The sequence below is a fragment of the Phyllobates terribilis genome, unplaced genomic scaffold (genome assembly GCF_046119375.1).
Source record: "Phyllobates terribilis strain yellow unplaced genomic scaffold, ASM4611937v1 Scaffold_3__8_contigs__length_932513732, whole genome shotgun sequence".
Lineage (NCBI taxonomy): Eukaryota > Metazoa > Chordata > Amphibia > Anura > Dendrobatidae > Phyllobates > Phyllobates terribilis.
The window spans coordinates 458,919,106-458,943,728 of NW_027362763.1; the positions used below are offsets into that span (position 1 = coordinate 458,919,106).

General features: G+C 41.2%; 1 protein-coding gene across 3 annotated transcripts in view; it reads left to right on the plus strand.

The window, feature by feature from the left end:
- The window catches only part of GRIK2 (glutamate ionotropic receptor kainate type subunit 2), a 1,245,293-nt gene that overhangs the window by 1,199,633 nt on the left and 21,037 nt on the right, over positions 1 to 24,623 (plus strand). The window contains exons 15-17 of one of the 3 annotated variants that reach the window (XM_073675764.1): positions 14,828 to 15,078; positions 15,896 to 15,969; positions 16,055 to 16,150. In XM_073675764.1, coding sequence (XP_073531865.1) covers positions 14,828 to 15,078; positions 15,896 to 15,969; positions 16,055 to 16,079 — 350 coding nt within the window. In that variant the 3' untranslated portion in view covers positions 16,080 to 16,150. The remainder of the gene's footprint in view (positions 1 to 14,827; positions 15,079 to 15,895; positions 15,970 to 16,054; positions 16,151 to 24,623) is intronic. The other 2 variants (XM_073675765.1, XM_073675763.1) reach the window with 2 other exon arrangements.

The following is a 24,623-nucleotide window of genomic DNA, read 5'->3' on the forward strand; positions in this document are numbered from 1 at the left end:
GGTCTGTACTGTATTTCTCTGATTTAAGGGCATGAAAATTAAAAATTAAATTGCGAAATTTTCAAAATTTTTACCAAATTTCCAATTTTTTCACAAATAAACCCAAAATATCAAAGACATTTTACTACTATCATGAAGTCCAATATGTCACGAAAAAACAGTCTCAGAATCAGTGGGATCCGTTGAAGCGTTTCAGTGTTTTACCTCATAAAGTGACAGTGGTGCAAACCACCCTCGGGAGTAAAGGGGTAATATCACACTACCAGCAATTACAGGATGATTTATCTATCTATCTATCTATCTATCTATCTATCTATCCATCTATTTATCTATCTTTCTGCCATGAAACACATTAAATTAAAAACAATATATAGGTGGGATCAGACCGCAGTCTAATGTGCCTAGGTATCCTCCCAACCAACAGCGACACTTGAAGTTCATGGGCCCCAATGCAAAACTTTCGACAAGTCCCTATACTCAGGGGTCTTTAACCCCTTCTCGATATATGAGGCACATTTAGGTCATATGTTGTGTACATGCCTTTGATGCGGGCTGGCATGCTGAGCCCGCATATTTGCCGGCACATGACAGCTGATTTAATCAGCCATCATGTGTTTTTAACAGCCGAGGGTGGAGCAGTGCTCTGCTTGTGGCTGTTTACCTGGTAATTCCACTGTCAATCTCTGACAGCGTGATTTAAAACATGCCTGCATGGAGAGCATCATTCCATGCTGCCAACAGTGCTCATCAGAATACGTCAAAGGCAAAAGAGATGAAGCAAAGCAGTAATCAAGGGCAAATCCAAGGTTGTCAACAAAGATCAGAATATACAAAGATCAGAATATACAAACTCAAAGCACCACTTGAGCAGGGCTACAACTGGCAGGTTCCGATAATAGCCTGCCAGCTTATCACCCAGAATGAGTGACACCTGGATGAACCTGCAGGCCCGGCCAGCATGCCTCTGCCTCAGATTGGGCAATTGGGCTGTCACAAACAATATTGACAGCTCAGCACACCCCTATTCTATAGAGTGGCTGAGCTGTCACTTCCAGCGTGGAGGAAATGTCACAATACCCCTTCTTCAAGCCACTGAACCCCCAGATTTCCCAAGAAACCTAGAATGTAAGGCTCTGACCTCGCGATTGACCTTCACAGATCAGGCTGGGAGCCAGGACCTTTCCTCTGTTCCATATCACTTCCAATGGATGAGATACTGGAGAGAATTACAGACTTTCAGAGAATCCATAATTTTTGTACCTCATGCTCTAAACTGTCATTGACTGAAACCGGGGAAGGCATCCCTTCTCTATTAGGGATGAGCGCACCCTTGGATGTTCAGGTTCGTCAGGTTCGACCGAACTTTATTCCAAAATTCGGTTCAGGTACCAAACTTGAACCGGAACACAAACCCCATAAAAATCAATGGTGACCCGAATTTTGGTGCTGGAAAATCTATCTCTCTGTCCTCCCCCGAACTATAAAATGGACTTTCAGGAGAAGTTCATGTTTGGAGTTCAGCACCGGACACTAATTGTCCATTATGAACCCCAAACTTTACAGTTTGGGCTCGCTAATCTCTGTTCTCTACAATTGATTTTAATCCTCCTAGGACATATAAAGATGCCTGCAAATTATTAGTGCACAAATTTACAACTTTGTCTCCACATTAAACCTCATCTGCTATTTGGATGCCCAAGCACTCAGTTTCTTCAAGTCAGCTTAAAACATATGATCATCTTCCATAGACTGCACTATACTACAAAGCTTGGTGTCATCTGCAAACAATTGCAAACATTCACTAATAAATGAATTAAATAATAGCAGATTCAGCAGTGAACCTTCGGGTACACACTTATAACCAGAGACCATCCAAATAAGCAATCTCATTATATCTCTCTGGAAGTGGTCTTTTAAAATGTTTTTGATCCAGTTAAAAACTTTGCTTTCCAAACTTTTTTAATAGACAGTTGCATTAAATTATTACTCAAGTTTTAATTTTTCTCGCACATAAAAAAGGCATAATTTTCATCAATGTGCTGCATCAGATTTTACTTCGTGTTTGGTCAGTATGTCCATTTTTTTCCCATCAGGGATTTTTTCTCATACTAAAAGAAAAAAAAAAAAGCTTTTCCTACCATTTACATTGTTAGAGGGACTCTGTCAGCACAGAATGACTGTTCAAACCAAGTACAGGTGCTCAATGCTTCATGGTGTGGCCAATCATTTATATATACCTTCCCACCTGCTTATTTTCCCTCTATTTCTACCCCCTCATCTTTGATTGACAGCTCTGGCATCATAGAGCCAGAGAAGGGTGAAGATAGATGGAAACCAAGCAGGTGGGAAAGTGTACTTAGATGATTGGCCCCGTCATGAACAATCGAGCATCAGAACTTGGTTTGAACAGTCATTCTGTGCTTTAAGAATATTGTTGAGCCACCCCCGTAGTGTTCGAGTTCAGTTCGGCTCGTCGAACACCCGTGTGTTCGCCGAACTGTTCGTCGAACTGTTCGTCGAACATATTCGAACACCATTAAAACCAATGACAGGCAAACAAAAACACATTGAAACACATAGAAAACACCTTCAATGGTGTCCAAAAGCTGACAAACTGCTCAGAAGACATAACTAACACATGGAAAAGTGACAAGTACATATAGTCATGCGAAAAGAAAAGAGGTGGAGGAGTAAAAGGAGGGGGAGACACAGATATAGGCATGTCATGCCCTTCTAAAATCCAAAAAGTGAGAAGCCGACACGGCCAGTCCGTTCCTGCCCGTGCCACCTCCGTGTCGCCGGGTTTGTGCCAGAGCCGCGGTGGACCCTGACGGCCAGCCCCCCTCTCCCAATACTGGTGCCTGTCCGCTGGTGGGTCGAGCGAGCCCCCCTGTGGTGGAGGCAGCTCTAAGCTTTTTAATTTAAATTGCCTCTCTAATTTGAATGAATACACTTTAAATCCATTTACAAGGATCTATTGGAGGGCAAGTCTCATGCCAGCAGCCGCGTAATTCCAGCTCCAGTAGCGTCCACTAAAGCTGCTGCAGTTAAAAAGCTTTTATAAGGATCGAGCTCGGCTGTCCACCGCAAGGCATCCTACCGCCAGTCCCAGCCCCTATGCCTTGGGGTACCTCCTGATGCTCTTCACTGAGTAGCCCGTGGTCCCGAAGCATTTCCTTTGAAAAAATTAAGTGTCCAAACTACAGGTGGTGTAGCTTGCTTAACAGCCGGGATAATCCGCTGACTAGCAGACACTGCTACTAGGCACAAAGTTTTTCCTGGGCTAGATGCAGTTAAAAATTTGTAATTAGATCTACAGGCGGTGGCTTCTCCGCTAACTAGCAGATACTGCTACTAGGCCCAAAGTATTTCCTGGGCTAGATGCAGTTAAAAATTTGTAATTAGATACTCTCGTTGGATGCTGAGAAAGCATTCCATAGAGTCTCCTGGCACGCCATATATTATTCTCTTAAAAAGCTTGGGGTAGGGGTCTAGGGGACCCTTTTATAGCCAAAATCAGGGCCCTGTATCGCAATACGTCACCTAGACTGAAGATAAATGGAACTGTAGCACCCTGAGGGCTCGGTTGCTACAGAGGTATTGCACCTCACCCAGAGGTGTGATATCTCACTCTCAGGTAAGGATGGAGTGTGGATCAGGACCCGACACCTTCATGCATTACACCACATTGCCGTGGGGCAGGGCGACCAATATGCCCCTGAGATGGGCACGACAGTCCCTGTCCCTGGCTGGAGTGGGGGGAGGGAACACTGAGGAAGGGGAACCCTGTAGTGCAGGAGCAGGGAGGAAGCAGTTCCTGGGTGCATTGAGAAGGGAGTATAAAAGGTGGGCACCTTCTTAGTTCAGTGCAGAGAAGTCTGAGCAGAAGTGACAGGGAGCAGGGGCTCTGCATCAGCTCTGCTCCGGAGGCGGGCCTAGTAACAGAGGTCCAGGCCTGGAAGAGGGAGAAGGAAGGAAGAGGAGCGGAGAAGGCTCCAGGAACAAGGAATGAAGGGATCCCAGGGGTACGGACGGGCGAGTCGCCACCGCACGCCCGAATCCACCTGCTTGGAGGTGTCAGGCCAAAGGGGGAGACCGGTCCCCGAAACTAGTGGAGGCGGGAAACGACCCTCAGCTAGAAACCAGAGGCTGTGACATTTTATGTGACGCAGCACCTCGCTACACCCGCTAGGAAGGCACCACATAGGGTCAGGGAAACTAGCACCAAGTTTACCAAGAGGAGGCCCGAGGCAGCCAGACAGAAGGGTTGGTAAGAAAGGCCAGACAAAGGACACACAAAGGGGGTCCTGTAAAGCGCTCCAAAGTTATCTGGGAGTTGTCTGAGCCCCTCACCTGGTGAGCACAGTACGACGTGGGCAGCCATTACCTGCAGAAATGGTCTGGATAATAAGAACTGTGAGTAAAGTCCCTGGACTGCATCACTGACTCCGTGTCGTTACTGCTGCTGCCCTGCACCATCATCCCCATCCTCCGCATACACTGCCCTGAGGCTATAATCCTCCCGTGGGGAGTTATGCTACGCTCTGCTGCACCCACAACACCAGCCTCAGCAGTCTGCCCTGCAGCGGCGGTTCACTCTGACCGCAATCCACGGGTGGCGTAGTCGGACATTTAAACATCAAAACCACTTAAATAGTTCCGCCACTGGTTTGACCGCCCTGAGCCACGGAACCGGGTCGCCGCCACGGAGACTACAACCACCAGCATCCACCAAAAAGGGCCTGGCTCCGGGAGTCCCAAGGCCCAGGGGGCGCGTCAGAACATTTACATCACCTTTCATAATCACCAATGGGACAAGGCAGGGATGTCCTCTGTCCCCTCTCTTATACATCCTAGTGACGGAGCACCTGCTCTCATCAATTCGCCATAACCCCAATATTAGGTGGATTGAGGTGGGAGGCACCGAGTACAAGTGCTCTCTATTTGCTGATGATGTCCTAGTATATATCACTCAGTCACATATATCCATCCCTGCTGTTATGGCTGAAATAGATCACTTGGTTACATGGTCAAATTTTAAAATCAATGCAGCGAAGTCTGAGGCCCTCGATGTCTCCCTCCCCAAATCCATACAGGATTCCATCCAGTCCAACTTTCCCTTTGCCTGGCCCTCACAGGGTATCAAATACTTAGGAATTCCTATTCATAGAGACCTCTCCCGTCTATGTTATCTTAATTTTGGGCCCTTTATTGAACAACTCCATACAGACCATGGTTGGCACGTTAGTACTGTAAGATTCACTACGTGAACCACTGGTGTTTTGTGGAAAAGCACATGTACACTGTGTTCCAAATTATTGTGCAAAAAGTGTTTAGGAGTGATAAGGGAAGAATTTGTTTGTTTGTCAGTTAAACTCATTGATGGTGATGTGTGTCAGGGCTCTTTATATCACTGTAAGCAATTGCAGACACCTGTGCTAATTAGTTTGGCAGGTGTGTCCAATGAAAGGCAAGACTACTTAAGAAGGCTGCCCCACATTATTAAGCAGCCTACATTTTCTGCCAAAATGGGGAAGAAAAAGGATGTGTCGGCTGCTGAGAAGCAACAAATTGTGGAGTGTTTAGGTCAAGGCATGACTACAATCAACATTGTGCGATGATCAGGATGAAGTGTCTTGGCAATCAAGAAGTATGTAGCTGATTCACAGTACACACGTGTGCGTGCTGATAAGGGCAAATTGAGGACTCTTTCCTACAGGCAATTACGTCAGGTTAAAAGAGCAGCAGCAAAAAAGCCTTGTCATAGCAGCAGACAAGTTTTTGAAGCTGCTGGTGCCTCCAACGTCCCCCGAACAAGAAGATGCAGGGTCCTTCAGAGGTTTGCAGCTGTGCGTACGCCATCCTGTCGACCTCTTCTATCCACTTCACACAAGCAGAAACGGCTCCAGTGGGCCAAACATTACATGAAGACTGATTTCAAAACTGTTTTGTTCACGGATGAGTGCCGTGCAACGCTCGATGGTCCAGATGGATGGAGTGGAGGATGGCTGGTTGATGGACACCCCATTCAGAACCTCTGGAGCATCATCAAAAGGAGTGTCTATGATGGCGGGAGGCAGTTCACATCTAAGCAACAGCTCTGGGAGGGTATTCTGTCCTCATGCAAAACAATTGAAGCAGAAACCTTCCAAAACCTGACAAATTCAATGGACGAGAGAGTTCAGAAGCTCCTTTCGAACAAGGGGTCCTATGTGCAAATGTAACATCACCTAGAATTAAGTTTTGAGTTGAAAACTGTTTGATTTCAGTTTCTAATAACCTGCTAATGCTTATAATTTCAAAAATGACCATTTTTTTGGTCTTTATTAAAATGAAAAGGTTGATCGAAGAGTGTGGGGGATCTAAGAGTGTGGCAACCCAGTAGTCAGGATTACTTCGGATTCTAACAATCTGAGGGTCATGTTGCAGGTAGTGCAGCAAGAAGGCACTTATGTGTCTTGCACATCTCGGAGCCCCAAAATTATTTTCCGCGCTAGATGCAGCTAAAAATTATTATTAATTTTAAATCTGGTGGAGCTTAGTATAGATGGCCTAATAGAATCAGTACTGCACACTGCTACAAAGCCCAAATTATTTTCCAGCCAAGATACAGATAAACATGATTAGTAATTTTAAATCTGGTGGAGCTTAGTATAGATGGCCTATTAGAATCAGTGCTGCATACTGCTACAAAGCCCAAATTATTTTCCAGCCAAGATACAGATAAACATGATTAGTAATTTGAAAGCTTAAAACGGTTGGTGAGGTGATTTTAACCAATCATCAAGCTTTTACTCTCCCCAGGATGACACAGGGGTAGAAAAGTCATTTTGGATCCATGATTTGTTCATCTTTATGAACGTGAGTCTGTCTACATTATCAGTGGAGAGCCGCGTGCGCTTATCTGTCAGCACACCACCAGCAGCGCTGAACACACGTTCAGACAGAACGCTGGCTGCGGGGCATGACAAGATCTCCAAGGCGTATGTGGCTAGCTCCGGCCATTTATCCAAATTGGAAGCCCAACAGGAGCAAGGATCCAGTGACACAGTCATGGCTTCAATGTTTACTTGGAGATACTCCTGTACCATCGTCTCTAGGTGTTGACTATGTGTCAGACTTCTTGTCTCCTGTGGCCTTGCAAAGGATGGGCTAAAAAAGTGGTGAAATGATTCCGCAAAATTGCTGTTACCAGCAGATACTGTGTTTCTGTTACGGTTTGAGTGCTGACCACTCGACGGTCCCACGGTTGGCAAGTTGGAACTGTGAGATTCACTACGTGCACCACTTGTGTTTTGTGGAAAAGCACATGTAAGATTCTGCAACAGTCTCTGCTGATACTCCTGCATGCGTTCATCCCTTTCTATGGCAGGAATAATTTCTGCAAATTTACTTTTGCACCGGAGATCTAACAGTGTGGCAACCCAGTAGTCAGGATTATTTCTAATTCTCACAATTCGAGGGTCATGTTGCAGGTAGTGCAGCAAGAAGGCACTCATGTGTATTGCGCATCCAGGAGCACCAAGTCCCTGTTGTGTTGGTGGCGAGGTAACAATCATGCTTCCTTCCTCTGTCCTCTCCCCTCAACCTCGCACAACAGAAATGTGATCAAGGTCTCCCTTCATCTGATGAGTCTTCCATCAGTTCGTCCTCCACTTCTTCCTGGGCTCCTGCACCTTCCTCACTAGTTTGGCTGCTACCATGCGCCCTGGCAAAACCATCTCCCCCACCCTCACATGCCTGCCGCCTTGGTGCTGCCGACCGTCTGGACCTTGCAGATGTTAGCCCTTCCGCATACAACTCCTCCTCCTCTACTTCCTCCACCTCCTCTTGTGCCACCACCTGACTACGAATTCTGTTTAACATGTACTTCAGCATGTAAATCACCGGAAAAGTCATGCTGATAATGGCATCATTTGCACTAAACATCTTCGTCGCCATTTCAAAACTGTGCAGAAGGGTGCATAGGTCCCTGAACTGAGACCACTACTACAGCGTGATTTGCCCCACGTCTGGATCTCGTTGGCCCAGGCTATACGTCAGAACGTATTGCACCAGGGCTTGTCGGTGCTGCCACAGTCGCTGCAACATGTGCAGAGTTGAATTCCACCGGGTAGGCACATCGCATTTTAGCCGGTGAAGTGGCAGGCCCAACGACTTCTGTAGAGATGTAAGTCGCTGAGCTGCGGGATGCGAATGGCGGAAGTGAGCACACAGCGACCGTGCCCTCTGCAGAAGGCCATCTAGTCCGGGATAGTGGGCTAAAAATTATATTCAATTTGCAACCTGATGGAGGTCAGTAGAGATGGACTAATGGAATGATGCTTTGCCCAAAAGGATTTACTTCACTAGGTGCAGTAAAAAAATTGGTATTCTATACACAGGTGGTGTAGCTTGCAACACAGATAGGCTACTCCACTGACTAACACACTCTGCAATAGGCCAAAAAGGATTAGCTTTGCTAGATTTAGCCAAATGCTGTGAAAAAACTTGAACAGCACTGGCACAGACCTGCCTGGCAAAAACTGATAGGAACTGATGTAACTTAGTCCTGAAAAAGACTGCAATTACAATTAGTCTTTACTCCCAACCTATCTATTTAAAAGCACAGTCCTGCCTGATAAATGTCGTAGGAAATGCTGTAACCTAGTCCTTAAAAGGACTGCAATCACAACTATTCCCTACTCCCACGCTATCTGTAGATTTGTGTGAAAATTGGCTTGAAATTAACAAGGTATAGCGCACACAGCAACAGCGGTGCCGTCTAACACGCAGCTGCAGCAGTGAGAAAATGGTGGCGACGGGGAAAATGGCTGGGTCTTATAGGGCAAGGACATGTGACATACACTGCCAATGACACATGCCTTTGCTTGTGTGAAAAAAAGCACTTCGCTCCGTGTGTGCGCTGCTGATAGGCTGACAGATTGCACCTCCCCACTGTAAATGCGGGAAAGAGAAAAAAAAATGGAGATCTTCATTATTCCTGCAGAGATCCATCCCCTGCCCCTCCCCCCCCCCGCCGTACACTCAAACTGCGTATTAACATTAATTTTCATCATTACTGAGAAAAAATCCAGTTATGATTTTGGTGCACGAACAGTTATCGAACATAACCTCGAACAGCCGAATTTTTTTCAAATCATTCGTGTTCGCTGAACGGCTCGAACACCGCCCAAAACAGCTCGAATTTGAGATTGGCGAACAGTTCGAGTCGAACAACGCTCATCTCTATTTAAGAACTGACAGCACAATAATGCTATCTATGTGCTGTTTATGAACCCATAAGCTTACATGTGTTTTTTGATCCGTGACCTGAATAAAAAATGGGCATATCTCAAATTTCTTTGCATAGGGGCAATTCTACACCTGTTTCCATTTGCACCTAATTATTCTTTTAATTTGCACTTTTTAAAGTCTATTTTATGTGTTCGCCTGTTTTTTAATTTTTGTATGTGCAGCATTTTGGACTGAGGTTAGGTGTTCCCGAAGTTTTTTGCCTGATTTATCATTTGCAATTTTTCAAAATGTGTCAAAATTTGTCAAATGTGTCAAAATTTGTACTCCAGTCCCTTCCTGGGTGTGATCTTAGGTACACTATAACATTTTTGTTCAGTTATAACAAGATTATACGAAACGTGTGACTTTTTACACCAAGAGTTGCAAAAAAAGATTAAAGGCTAACATAAAAAGGATTTTTGACTTGGCACAAAATTCATGAACTGTGTGCGCCATTTTGAAGAATATGGCGCAGAAAAAAAGGCAGCAAATGCATAAAATATTTTGCTAGCACTTATGCACATTCTGATGCAGAAAAATACAATTTCTAATGAAAACTATTTAGAAGGTTGCCTAATTTTAAAAGCATATAAACAATAAAAAAAAATAACTGAAATCAGTAGAATATGCAGGGCATTATTTTATGCAATTCCACTTATACTTTTGTTTTTACTAATCAAAATTTATCTGCCAAAATTACATAAAAAACCTGAAGGTGAATTATTCTTCTGATGTGGAATTTACAGCAACATTGTTGCATTGAGTTGAGCTATGCACTCTAAAATGAAATCTCACGGAGATTCGAATGCAACTGGCCTGTACTGAGAGATTTTGATTAACATCTACAACCTCATTGCATGCTGTGTGGCAGCAGGAAGAGATATGAAATTGTTAGCGTGAAGCCACATAAAAGGAAAGCGATAAAACATGTGATTGCTTTTGGAGATTTGATACCAGATCGCGGTTTACTGTTTTCAAGCCTAACAATCAGGAGAACATTTATTAGCCAATTCCTGTTCTTTTACATTTACATCATTGCTGACAGCATTCTCATTTTCCTTTTGGCATTACAACATATTGTATCATAGCTATTCATGTTTTGTGCAGTCTATTGTAAATAGACCTGTAAGGATTATAGTGTATCTAGACTATTAAAAATATAAGTAAAGGTTTACAAGGGTGCATTTTCATTTTACTGTTAAGCAAAGCCAACTTTGGTGTAAAGAATATGTGTTTTTCAATATGAGATTTATGCATTGTAAATACAATCTGCGGGCTAAGGTATGATGTTAAAAGCTGTAATATAATTCTGGCCTGGAAAACATTTTTTTTCCCCACTGATTGCCCTATAATCAAAACAAAATTACACCCTCTGTTGAATTTAGTTACTGCAAAAGACGCCTCCAAAATCCCACTGTAATTTCAATGTAATAAAGGATGTTCACTTTAAAGGCAACAGATAACTGACTGCCTCTGAGATTAGACAAGATGCAGAAAATAGAGAAAATGAATAATGTTCCTTTTCAGTTACAAATGAAGCATTATGCTCTCTACCATTCATGGAATATTTTGGCTACGTTCCCAAGATGAGCTTTTGGTGAGTTTTTGATGTTGCAGGTATTGTAAATTCGGTTACTTCAGGTTTTCATTGCATTTTTGAATGGTTATTTTACATGAGATTCTAGTGCATTTTTTTTACTCTGCATTTTTGTTTCATGTTGGTATGTCATGTTTTAAACACAGTTGCTTTGCTTTTGATATTTTTTGGTATTAAGATTTGTCAAAACTTTAAGGATATAGTCATGTGCAGATTACATGCATGTTTCATACGTTTCCGCTGTGGGAAAACACTAAAAATGCATGGTCATTTTTTATCTGTGAATTTTCCGCATCTGATGCAAGTCTATGGGATAAATCTGCACATAAAACTCAGCGTACCCGCAAGAGACATTGTGGTATTGTGGATATGAAACACGTGTCGCAGATCAGTTTACGCTGAGTAAAAAAAAAATCAAAGTGTGCTTGAAATTTCTAAAAATCCCATCCACTTAGCTGGAACTGTTAGCCGCTGAGCTTTTGATGCAGCAAAAATATTTAGAGTCAAAAACTCCTGAAAAACTCATTGTGGGCTCACAGACTTAAGGTCTTTTAGATATTGCAAATAGGAGCATATTTTAAATCACACAACCTAAGACAAATATTGGTGGTAATATGGGTTGCACTGAAGAGCTTGAAGACTTTAAAAATGGCACTGTCCAAAGATGCCACCTTGATGCCCCAGTCAAATATAAATACCCTATTGTAAATTTGAAATGTCTAGGAATAAAAAGGGCTAAGTCATAAAATGGTAGGCTATGCAAACTTGGAGAGGGGCCTCAATGTATTAACATGCCTAACATGTAAAAATTATCAACCATCTAGTGCAACATTCATCACAAGAACTGTGCATCAAGAACTTCATGAAGTGGGTCTTCATGGTTGAGCATCTACACATGAGCCTAAAATTACCATGGATGATGCCAAATATTGTCTGGAGTGTTAGGATGGGCAAATATAAAAAAATAATAATATTAATAATTTTATTCGTATAGCGCCAACATATTCCGCACCACTTTGCAATTCAGAGGGGAGATGTACAGACAATAAAGACATCTCAGAGTAACATATAAATCAACACATACCTAGAGGGATGAGGGCGCTGCTCGCAAGCTTACAGTCTGTGGGAGACACAAAAAGTACATGGTTAAAAGTGCTTATATTGTATGGACCAGACATCAATGTAATAAATGTAATAATATAATAAATAGACTACTCAAATAACGCTGCATGAACCAGTCACCAATCAGTATTTGTACCAGTACAGATATAGAAAGCTATTAAAGGGGACATTTTATTTAAACACATCCAATTGTGGAAATTATTATTTTTCCAAGATCTATTGATTAAAATGAACTTTTGTTCGTGGGAAAAATCCCTTTAAGTGCATAACTTTAACTTTCTAAACAAATGCTACGAGGGACTAGATTCTGAGAAAAATTTAGGAAAGGCAATAAGAGAATAGTTCTATTAGTGAGGTGAAGTGATAGGCCAGTCTAAAGAAGTGCATTTTAGCACACGCTTAAAACTGTGGACACTGGGAATTATTCAAATTGTTGGGGGTACTTCATTCCAGAGAACTAGTGCAGCATGAGAGAAGTCTTGGGGGTGGGAGTTGGAGGTTCGGGTAAAATGCAACTATTTAAAATACTCAAGAGTGAATTTATTAAGACAGATTATTCATATGGCAACATTAACGGGGTTGTTTTTCTTCTTGACAAATTGGCCTATATTTAGCTAATGTTTTTAAATTAAGAGCTAAGTGTTGACTCACTAACCACTGTCCCATAGATCCAATCTACAGCACATTTCTATTGCAGTCAATCTCTCAGCAGTCAAGCCGAGGTAGATACCACAAGACCTTTGGCTGTAGCAGTCACATGTTGTAGATGGGATGTCAATGCTGTAGCTCTGCAAACAAAAACTGACAGGGAGCAGCGACGAGAAGGAGCTGGAGTAGCAAAGGCTTACACATGTAACTAATGCTTATATTATTATTTCAAAGTCTGACATACCTTTGGGCCAATTTGACCTGAATACAGACAGTTAACGTAATGTGTTTTTCTTTTATGTGACTTGGTGTTTTCAAGATGTCTCCTTTCATGTCAGAAGTGCTTTCAATAACATCATTTTTGTGCTCTAGGAATACGATTTTAATCAATAGTTCAGTGAAGCTTAGAACATGAATAAGGTCTTAAGGAAACATATAAATTTAGTGAATTATCTACTAGCCTTACTACTGGGATTCTGTAGAGAATTAGATCCCTTTGTTTTTTTGGATGCACTGTTTGAAAATCTATAAATAACATTTTACTTTGTTCTCAAGAAAGGAAAAGAATTAAATTATTTTTGGCCCAAGGCTTCAGCAAAGCACCACAATCAAAGCTAGTTCATAATATGCTCTGCCACATCCTCATTTTAAGACATTTATAGCTAGTATTCCATTAACTGATTGATATTTAGTGACAACTAGTTATTTGATTTAATTTAGAATATTTGTATTCCAATGCTTCTCCAGTTAATGTAAATATGAACTATGGAATACTGGACAAGGGAAATACAATGTAATACTGCCGCTGCTGCTACCACCACGACTACTAATACTTCTGTTACTACTAATATTACGCTATGACTACTACTACTAATAATAATAATAATAATTATTAAATAAACAGTAAAAATAATTTCATATTTTGGGAAAGTCTGAAAAATTACTTTTGCATTTGAAATAATGCCACTGAGGTTCTTTTTGTCCTGTTAATACAGAATTTTAAAAAAGGAGCATTTGGGCAGTTTTTATTGCTAAAAGGCTTGAATCCTTGCAACTACATATCTGATATAAGTTGTGACATGTGTATAATTACATTTTCAATAGTCAACCTACTTCAAGACATTACTGTGGCCTACAGTCAGGCTGAGCCAGCCCCCTTTTCAGTCAGTGCAAGGGCTGTGACTGAGAAGAAGACCAGCCTAATCATTCAAATAAGCTGGCAGCCAGCCCTGATATGGTCATGCAGTGGTCATTAAGAAAGTATGTCTTTGTTGTAACTGAAAGTAGCATTGCAATAAATTATTAGTGAACTGCATACATCTCTAATTAAGCTTCTTATAACTTTATTTTTTTATGGAAAATGCATTTAAACTAAATGACATAGAACAAGAGATAGTGCTAGAGATGAACAAATCTGATGACATTTTAGTTCAAAATTTGGTTCAATTGGTTCAACTTTTGCTGGGAAATTTGATTAGCCTTGAATATATTTGATGCAACTATAATGTGTGTTATTACGCTCTGAGATCTCTATACCCCAGTGCATAATAAATGTTAAATGGGTTTCTAAAATATAAATACTTACTTATTTTGCATGGCCCTCACCTGTGTATCTGTACTGCACCCCACTCTTCCTCTTTTTTGTCCAGTGTTCTGACTCCCTAGTAATCTTTGGTGCCTTTGACACTCATTAGACCTTATGTGATGTCATGAGATTGAGGGGTAACTGATGAGGCCTCACGTAACATGAGATGCGCATCACCCCAACGATGTCATGACTTAGGCTCACACGACATGACATTGCATAAAGCCTAGCCGTTGACTTGGCTTTAGGTAATGACACGACATACATCGTGCGAGACCTAGTGAGCACTGGCTGTGATGAAGAGTACAATGAAAATGGAAGACCAGACTGGAAAGAGCTTGTTATGTGGAGGATGGGTAGGGAGCTGTGCAGAGAAACAGGTAAGGACAGGAGCCTTTGCAGTTTTACTGATCTCTAGCTAATATGTTTAAAGCAACTACATCATTGTAAGAATTACTATATAAATAATTATCTTAAGTATATTTCATTTTGATCTTCTTACCTTTACTAACTTGCTTGATATTCTTAAGATGCTAAAATATGTATAATAATGCTGTAAAAATACAATTATCATTAATTATATATTTTATTATTTATAGGTTCCCCATACAGAGATAAAATAACCATAGCCATTTTACAGCTTCAAGAAGAGGGAATTCTCCATATGATGAAAGAAAAATGGTGGCGAGGCAATGGCTGCCCAGAAGAAGAGAGTAAAGAAGCCAGTGCTTTAGGAGTACAAAATATTGGTGGCATTTTTATTGTTTTAGCTGCTGGACTGGTGCTTTCTGTTTTTGTTGCTGTAGGAGAGTTTCTGTACAAGTCTAAAAAAAATGCTCAGCTAGAGAAGGTAAGCTTTCATCACTATTAATTCATGCTACAGATTTTTAAAATGATAAAAATATGCTAAATTAAAAATATTTGATTCAATTAAACTAAATTAAATTAAAATTAGATTAGATAATACTATCAAAACAATTTGTTTTAACTGTAATTATGTAATTTCAGATTCCTTGATCAAGAAAGCCCTACAAAAGTTTCAAAATAGAAAAATAACATCCTTGATCTCATAGTATAAAAGGTTTTAGATTCAGAAGTTCATTAATGTGTTAATCAATCCGACAATGTATTGCATATGCTATTTTTAAGTAGCTCCTTAGACATCTATATAGTAATTTGAAAAATAACTTTTTATTCAACGGGATTGCTTAATAGTGACATCTCAATATGCCCTACTAAGGTATATGGAAACTATAAAGGGGGTCTAACCTAAAGTCAACACTGAGAGTCGTCACCCACTCTTGGAAGCTTGAACCACTTATGTAGACAGTAGAATACTCAGAGGAATTCAGATTTTCTAGTTGACACTTAAAGCAGTGGCTTTTGAGACCATGAAGATTGGTGATGGTGATTAAAATGATAAATATACTTTCATGAAAGCTACTATTTAATAACTAAAAAATGCTGATATTTAAAAAAAAACACAGTAGGAGTAAATAATACAAAATGAGAATATCATACACATCATGTTATATTTAATATTTATAGTTTTATATGTGTTCCTTAAGGAATTGGTATGTGATATCATATCCACCACATTTCCTTTCGCAATGAATTTTCTATTATGATAACATATCTATAATCTCCTTTGACTTTCCATCCCGCAGAACCAGATTTTGCCTAATTGTGACAAATGTCAAAATTCTGGGTGGTACACCTCAATAAAGCAAAATTTTTACAGGTAACTCACCAAACCTATATGAGGATTAACCAAATTCAATCAGTCTTTTTTGTCAGCTTTCACTGTTTCATTTTTTATCTTATAGTGCTCAGAAGAAAAGGAAACAGTGAAAGCAGCACTTTGATAAAAGGATTAGGATTGATTGAATACGTGTAATCCCCCATTATAACATAAAGGTTAGGTGAGTTACCAGTGGGAATTTTGATTTTCCTGAGGTGTAGCACCAAAATAAATATTATACTTCTTTCTGTTTGAAGATCTTTTTTTTATTTATTCTTAGAATCCCCGAAGCATGATTAGAGTACTGTTTGTATTGCATAGGTAGTATTAGACCTCATGAACACAGCTTTATCAAAACTTGATTAGTATGAAACCATAAAGGCACACATGACTGCTACTATTCCTTTTACTGATTTTTATTGCTCAAATATTTCAGATTAAAAAGTAATCTAGGGATGGTGATAGTATAGAAGCTTAAAAAAGAAAACATTTGCATGATGATTTTAAATGGGTTTTACAAATATAATTAACCCTTTCCTGACATAAGATGTAATATTACATTCTGTGATGGTTCCCATGTATGGAGCAGGCTAAGGACTAGCATCATACCAAAAAGTTGCTCGCTGTGATGTACAATGGGCATCCTCCTGTAACAGCAGTGACTGGATCTTGCTCCATTTACTGCTGTTTAAACAACTAAATGCCACTCTCTATCACTGAAGTGGCATTTAAATCATGCAGTTGAAGAGTGATAATTGGCTGTCATGGCATTTAAATCATTTAATTGCAGGTGCTGATGGGTTTTCAGGGCTGCCAAAAGCCTGCTGAAGGCCACCTTTGCTGAAATCTTTGTCCTCCTGTGAAGCCCAACCTGTGGCTAGGCTTCATAATAGAATTTAATTTTGTCTATATACTGCAATTCAGCAGTATTGCAGTATGTAGACTAAGCGATCAAATGTAGTTTCAAGTCCCATAAGGAGACAAAAAATAGAGCAAAAAACAGCTATTTTACATATTTTTAAAAATATTAAAGTAATGAAAATATTAAAAAATTGTATCACTTTTTTCATTCCCTGTTGAAAATAAAAAAATAATACAAAATTAAGAATATTTGGTATCAGCACATCTGTAAAAATCCAATATATCAAATTATAAAATTAATTAACTCTTAGGGTAAACACGATAAAAAGGAAAAAATACCACAATTGCAATTTTTTGGTCACCATACCTCTCTAAAGAGATGCCATAAGTGGTGAAATTAAAAATGTCAGCTCAACACACAAATAGCTCCAACAATGGTAAAAAAAAACATTATACAGTGGGTACGGAAAGTATTCAGACCCCTTTAAATTTTTAACTCTTTGCTTCATTGCAACCATTTGGCAAATTCTAAAAAGTTCTTTTTTTTCTCATTAAAGTACACTCTGCACCCCATCTTGACTGAAAAAAAAACAGAAATGTAGAAATTTTTGCAAACTTATTAAAAAAGAACTAAAATATCACATGGTCATAAGTATTCAGACCCTTTGCTCAGACACTCATATTTAAGTCACATGCTGTCCATTTCCTTGTGATCCTCGTTGAGATGGTTGTACTCCTTCATTGGAGTCCAGCTGTGTTTAATTAAACTGATAGGACTTGATTTGAAAAGACAGACACTTGTCTATATAAGACCTCACAGCTCACAGTGCATGTCAGACCAAATGAGAATCATGAGCTCAAAGGAACTGCTCAAGGAGCTCAGAGACAGAATTGTGGCAAAGCACAGATCTGGCCAATGTTACAAAAGAATTTCTGCATTATTCAAGGTTCCTAAGAGCACAGTGGCCTCCATAATCATTAAATGGAAGAAGTTTGGGATCACCTTTCTAGACCTGGTCATCCAGCCAAACTGAGCAATCGTGGGAGAAGACCCTTGGTGAGAGAGGCAAAGAGAGGTAAAGAAGAACCCCAAGATCACTGTGGCTGAGCTCCAGAGATGCAGTAGGGAGATGGGAGAAAGTTCCACAAAGTCATCTATCACTGCAGCCCTCCACCAGTCGGGCCTTTATGGCAGAGTGGCCCGACGGAAGCCTTTCCTCAGTGCAAGACATATGAAAGCCCGCATAGAGTTTGCTCAAAAAAACATGAAGGACTCCCAGACAATGAGAAATAAGATTCTCTAGTCTGATGAGACGAAGATAGAACTTTTTGGCGATAATTCTAAGCAGTATGTGGGGAGAAAATCAGGCACTGCTCATCACCTGCCCAATACAATTCCAACAGTGAAACATGGTGGTGACAGCATCATGCTATGGGGGTGCTTTTCAGCTGCAGGGACAGGACGACGTAAAATTAATACGGCCAAGTAAAGAGATATCCGGGATGAAAACCTCGTCCAGAGTGCTCTGGACCTCAGACTTGGCCAAAGATTCACCTTCCAACAAGACAATGACCCTAAGCACACAGCTAAAATAACAAACAGTGGCTTCAGAACAACTCTGTGACCATTCTTGACTGGCCCAGCCAGAGTCCTGACCTAAACCCAACTGAGCATCTCTGGAGAGACCTGAAAATGGCTGTCCACCAATGTTCACGATCCAACCTGACTGAACTGGAGAGGATCTGCAAGGAAAAATGGCAGAGGATCCACAAATCCAGGTGTGAAAAACTTGTTGCATCATTCCCAAGAAGACTCATGGTTGTACTAGCTCAAAAGGGTGCTTCTACGCAATACTGAGCAAAGGGTCTGAATACTTATGACCATGCGATATTTCAGTTTTTCTTTTTTAATAAATTGGCAAAAATTTCTACATTTCTGTTTTTTTCAGTCAAGATGGGGTGCAGAGTGTACTTTAATGAGAAAAAAATGAACTTTTTCGAATTTACCAAATGGCTGCAATGAAACAAAGAGTGAAAAATTTAAAGGGGTCTGAATACTTTCCCTACCCACTGTAGGTCAGAAGATAGAGACAAAAAAATGCTTTGGTGTCTTACACATTAACAAAAAAAATTCACTAGTTAAAAGGATCTTGTCAGATGATTCATTTTGCCCAATCCTTGAGCTAATTGAATCTGTCCCTGGCTGAATGAATACAGCCAGCTATATTATTTTCTGAAACTCTATGGTGATTCTGATAAAATGTACTTTGAAGGTCTGGCCTGGAACCAAAGCTGGAGATGAGTCTAATCTTGCTCTTCTTCCCAATACTGCTGATGATTGACAAGTCTCTCCTGATGTACAAGTGAGGGAGAGACCTGTTAATAACGTCTTGCGGAGGTGAGAACAGTGGGCCAGAGGTGCAGTCAGACAACTTTTGTTTAAAACTATACATTTTCCTACACTCAGCTCTGAAGCAGGCAATGCCATAGGTACTTTTGTTAGAGGATGCTCTACAGTGCCTAAAACATCTAGTCTCACTCGTCTCAGTGGTGGTGAGTTGTACGTAAATGCATCTCAGGTGTGAGAGCTTTTTTGCATGTTGCTTGCTACCAGATGATTCTTTGACATTCTGTAGGCTCTGCAAGAGGAAAATAATATACTGTATAGAAGTCCTGGCTCTTATAGACTAGAAATTATGGCTCTCTATCAACACATGAGACAACATAACGTGCGCATTTGGCAAAGTGAAGCTGGCCAGCAATGAAAACAAGACTCAAATTGTCCTCCTCCCCTTTTTGTCATGCTTGTCTTTCTGTCAGCCAAGCTGCACCCCTAGGTAGCACCTGTTTGATGTAATCCTAACCACCATGATCTTTGTCATCCTCCTCCACTGCATGTCTTACCCCAAGTACATCTCCTTCTTGTTCATCAAAATAATAATGTCCATTGCCAATGATGTGGCAAGGAAACAACCATATGCTCGCAGTTATCCGCTGGTTTACCACCTACACTCGCATCTTGTCTAGTTGCTGGTGGTGCAGTCACTACCTTACCAGCTTGTGGATTCGATTCTACTGCCTTTCAAGACATTATGGTGTGTACTTAGCTTTTTATGAAGATACAAATCTCTCAGAAAGGGGTGATTGTTTTCTATTTTCATGCACAGTAGCATGTAGGCCACTCTCTCGACTTGTCTTTGAGCTCCAAAGTGCACTGCACTATAAATACCTTGAGCAGAAACTTGAGCCTGGGATAATATATCAGTTTTCCAGCACACTGAAAGAATGTTTACTGGGCAAATATGGCAGCAACTTTGAGGTAAAACATTGTCAACTGAGGAGTGCGAGTCACGTAGTGAGTCACCTAGTGAAGTGTTTGAAGAGGCAGCAACATTTGTCAGAAGGGACATGTGTGGAATTAGCGATGTTATCAGGTCAACATTTTCCTGAAAAAAAACACTCTCCAACATGCAAGATGGGATGGAGAAAGAACACAAATTGCACCTGTTTAGTGTCACTCTATATCTACCTTCTCCTTTCAAGATGGCCATCGCAATGACATAGTGAGTGCATTGGTTATTCTAAACCACACCTCCCATGGTTATACTGTACTGTGTAATGGGTAAGTAAGGAAGGTATGAATAAAACTTACCACTAAAGAGGAGCAAATCTTTTGTCATTAAAATTCACCAGGTTGTGCAACTGTTTCCCAATAGAATTTATTTTCAGAGAATCGCAAGTAGTCCAATTGTGCTAAAAACATCTGTGTAACATGTTGCTTTCCCTTAAGATTGTATCCAATCTGTTTTATTAATTTATCGATAAGGCAGGCTTAGAAGGGGGAAGAGGTGAGAGAAAGAGCTCCCCAGCACACAGTTTGGAAATAATTTAATTATTTTACAAATTAAATACTGGATACACAATTTCATTAATCAATTACACTGGCACTTCAGCTGCCACCTGCCCTATATCTATCTCTATTGATTGCAACTCTGTATCGCAGGGTACTATTTTTACTTATTACTGATTGGAGTATTTGTCCAGTGCTTTGGGGATCATCTTCCTGTCTCTATTTCCAAGTCCTAAAGACTTCTTAGTAGCCTAAAATCACCATAAAATTGCTATTACAAAACCTGCTTAAACTTTTAAAAAAGCTATATTAGTCCCTTCTGATTGGCTAAGATGTACCTTGTGTTATGATGGCGGCAAGGCATTAGTGGGCAGCCCACACAGTCGAGTATGAGGTAATGTCATCCTTCTGTGATTCAAGCAATCTTCTGCAATGTGTAAAATGGCAATGCACATTTTTTTTCTGATTCATGCAAATTAAATTGTAAATTGTTCAAATTTGTCAGGACATGCAAATTTCATGTAATTCGACTCAAAATTGATTTGCGGTGGTTCTAATCAATTATCTCTACATAACACTATATTACTCATGCCTGTTTTATGACAATCAACTGGTGATTTTATTCCAGTAGTATTAAATGAGACACAAGATGATTACACAAGATGTAATCAACTGTATTTATGATAATAAGGGAGAGGAAACTCTCACTTCCAGGGCCACAGTTACTGGACTGAAGAATGTAGCAAATGTGGAATAAACCTAGCAATGTAAAATTATTAACTTGGCATAAGTATTCTAGCTTACATAGGTATGAAGAGAGTTGAGAATATTTTTTTCTCTTGCATTCCTCTTTGATAACCACAAGATGGTGTATTTTTATATTGAATGGAAATGTTGTTCACTTAGCACATTTCTTTCATAGCAGCAGGGCTGATTTGCTATTTTAAAATTATTCTAGAAATATATATTTGTATTTATATATACATGTGCACATATGCAGTATATGTATCTATTTATAAATATATATATGCATACATAGATATATATATAGATATATATATATATATCTATATATTTCTATGTTCACGTACCCTAATACAGCTATGTTGAGGGAAAGAAAAATAAAATTATGGTTCTAGAGATGCAGCTAGCATCTCTACAGCCAGATGAATGAGTTTTTGATGTTGGACAAGCAGTAGTTGTGAATGATAATGACACTGACCAGGTACTACTTAGGATGCAGCTTAGCTACCAGAAAGATGAACGAGAGTAGAAGAAATGGCAGGACAGAGTGAGCAGCAGTTGCAGCATCATCTGCTCCTGAACTGACCACAAAACAAGCAATTCAACATCTCTTCATTGCCAATGTCAAGACCCTCCTCCTCTGATAACATCACCACGTCTTCAACCTAGTCTGGTTCCTAGGTCATATTCAGCACATATTCATCATCATCATCATCATCATCATCATTCCAGACTGAGCAAAGAGTTGTTTTAGTATAATAAATTACATGATCTCCTTGCACACCCTCTTGATTCCCATCTCTAAATTTGGCTTAAGTGCAAATACAACTTCAGCCAACCACCTCTAACACTGCCCCTATTCCAAAGGTTGACAGAATTTGTTGTTGTGAAATATCTTTCTTATTCCCTGGAGTACTGTGTGAGTGCTTAAGGAACTAAGAGACGGAATAGATTGAGGTGATATTGACAGAATTGAAAGATTAAGTGTTATAATTATAGAGGAGGACTGTGCAGGACACTGACTAAGGCCACGTTCACACGTTCAGTATTTGGTCAGTATATTACTTCCGTTTTTGTAAGCCAAAATCAGGAGTGGAATAATCAGAGGAAAGTATAATAGAAACACGTACACCACTTCTGAATTTTTCACCTACTCCTGGTTTTGGCTTACAGATACTGATGTAAAATATTGACCAAATATTGAAAGTGTTAACGTGGCCTTCAACTGGTGTCACTGTTGGATGTAATATAAAAAAAAATGTATATATATTGTGACAGGGTCACTGGTTTTATGTGTGAGGGGAGGTATGTGTCACTCAGGATGCTCTCCTGTGTGAACTAAGACCTACTTTATTTTTCTGCCAGTGTGTTATATGCTGGTAGGTTTACTCTGTTAAAGGGTGTGCGGTTTTATGGGAATGGCAAAGAGGGTGGGACGCCATTCCCCCTACCTCCCCTCAGGGTGTGGCTGAGCAATGTGTAAAAGCTCAGTCATTTTTTTTTTTCTCTGGAGTGTGGTCTGGAGAGAGAAGTCTCCAGACAGTGTTGTGGAAGCTGCAGAGCTTGTTACCTGGACTTTACCTGTGCAGTTTGTGCTACCTAGAGAGGGCGGAACCCACTCACCTATGGACTGAGCTATACTTTGTTTTGTTTTCCCGTTTAACCCAGGGGGGTCTTGTTTATTTTTTCCTGCGGAACCCTGCATGAGTTTATGCCTGATAATAAACCAGCAGAAAGGTAACCTGAGAACGTGTGTCCTGAGTCTGCCTCCGGGAGAGCCGAGCGAGACGTCTTGCCACAGTTCGTGTGAGAGTGCGTGCAGGATTCCAGGAACACGTGTACCTGCCACAAAGACCGGTGTTTGTCCTGGGTGAAGGCCGGCAGCCAGCCAGAGAAGTCCGGCAGCAAGGAGGAGCTCATTAAGCACCTGGTCCAGAGCCAGCAGGGCATGCAGTAGCAACACCTACAGAGCCAGCAGAGTATGCAGCAGGCCCAGCAGAGCATGCAGCAGCAGCGCCAGGAGACGACCAAACTGTTGCTTCAGCAAATATATTTGCAGCAAAAGTCACAGCAGCAGCACCAGCAGGAGGTGCAACAGCAGATATAGCTTTTGGCGGACGCCATCCAGAGCAGGGCGGCCGCCCCACCCCCAGAGCCGACTGATGATTCTCACGTCAGGAAGGCGGTAAGGCGGGCCATGCAGAAGATGACCCCTGGGGATGATGCAGAAGCATTTCTAACTGTTTTTGAGAGTGTGGCTGACCGGAAGAGACTTCCACCAGCACAGTGGGCAAAGGTTCTGGCGCCAAATTTATCGGGTGAACCCCAAAAGGCGTATTTTGACTTGGTGCTGCAAGATTCTAAGGAGTATCCCAAACTAAAGACAGAGATCTTAGCATGTCTAGGGAGTAAATATGGCGGTGAGAGCCCAACGAGTTTATCACTGGGAGTATGCTACCGACAAACCCCCTAGCTCGCAGATGTTTGACCTCCTGCATCTTGTTCAGAAGTGGCTACAACCGGAGTCCTCCACTCTGGCCCAGATGGTTAAGTGGGTGGTGATTGACAGATTGATGCATTCCCTTCCCAAGCCAGAACAGACCTGGGTTGCCCAGGGTGATCCCCAGAACGCAGATGACTTCATTAGCCTGGTAGAGAGGTACCAGGTAGTTGAGAGATCCCTTGGGAAACTGGATGCAGTCACTTCTCCCTACTGGGATACCCAAAAGGGGGCGGGTTCAGCACGGAAGGGGTCTAGAGCCACCACTGGGGGACGTCCCACTCCCACTGAAGGTGCTGTTAGAACTGTTGGTAAAGATATAGTTTGTTGGCGGTGTCAAAACCCTGGACATGTAGCCCCCAGGTGTCAAAGATCCCCTGAGCCCATGGACTTCAGCCTAGGCAGACGGCTCCACTATTATGCCTATCCAGCCTGTAGTGTGGACTGTCGACCCGGCGAGGGGCCGCAGGCATATGCAGTGTCCATTAATGGAGTAAAAGTGCTAGGGCTGTTGGACTCCGGGAGTCTGGTGACCTTGATCAAAGCAACCCTTCCCCACCAGTTGATCCCTTCCAAAACCGTGGGCGTTCGGTGCATCCATGGTGACGCCAAGGACTATCCCATGGCCACAGTGACAGTGGGGACAGACTGTGGTGCCCAGTCCCATGAAGTCGGGGTAGTGAAGGACCTGATACACCC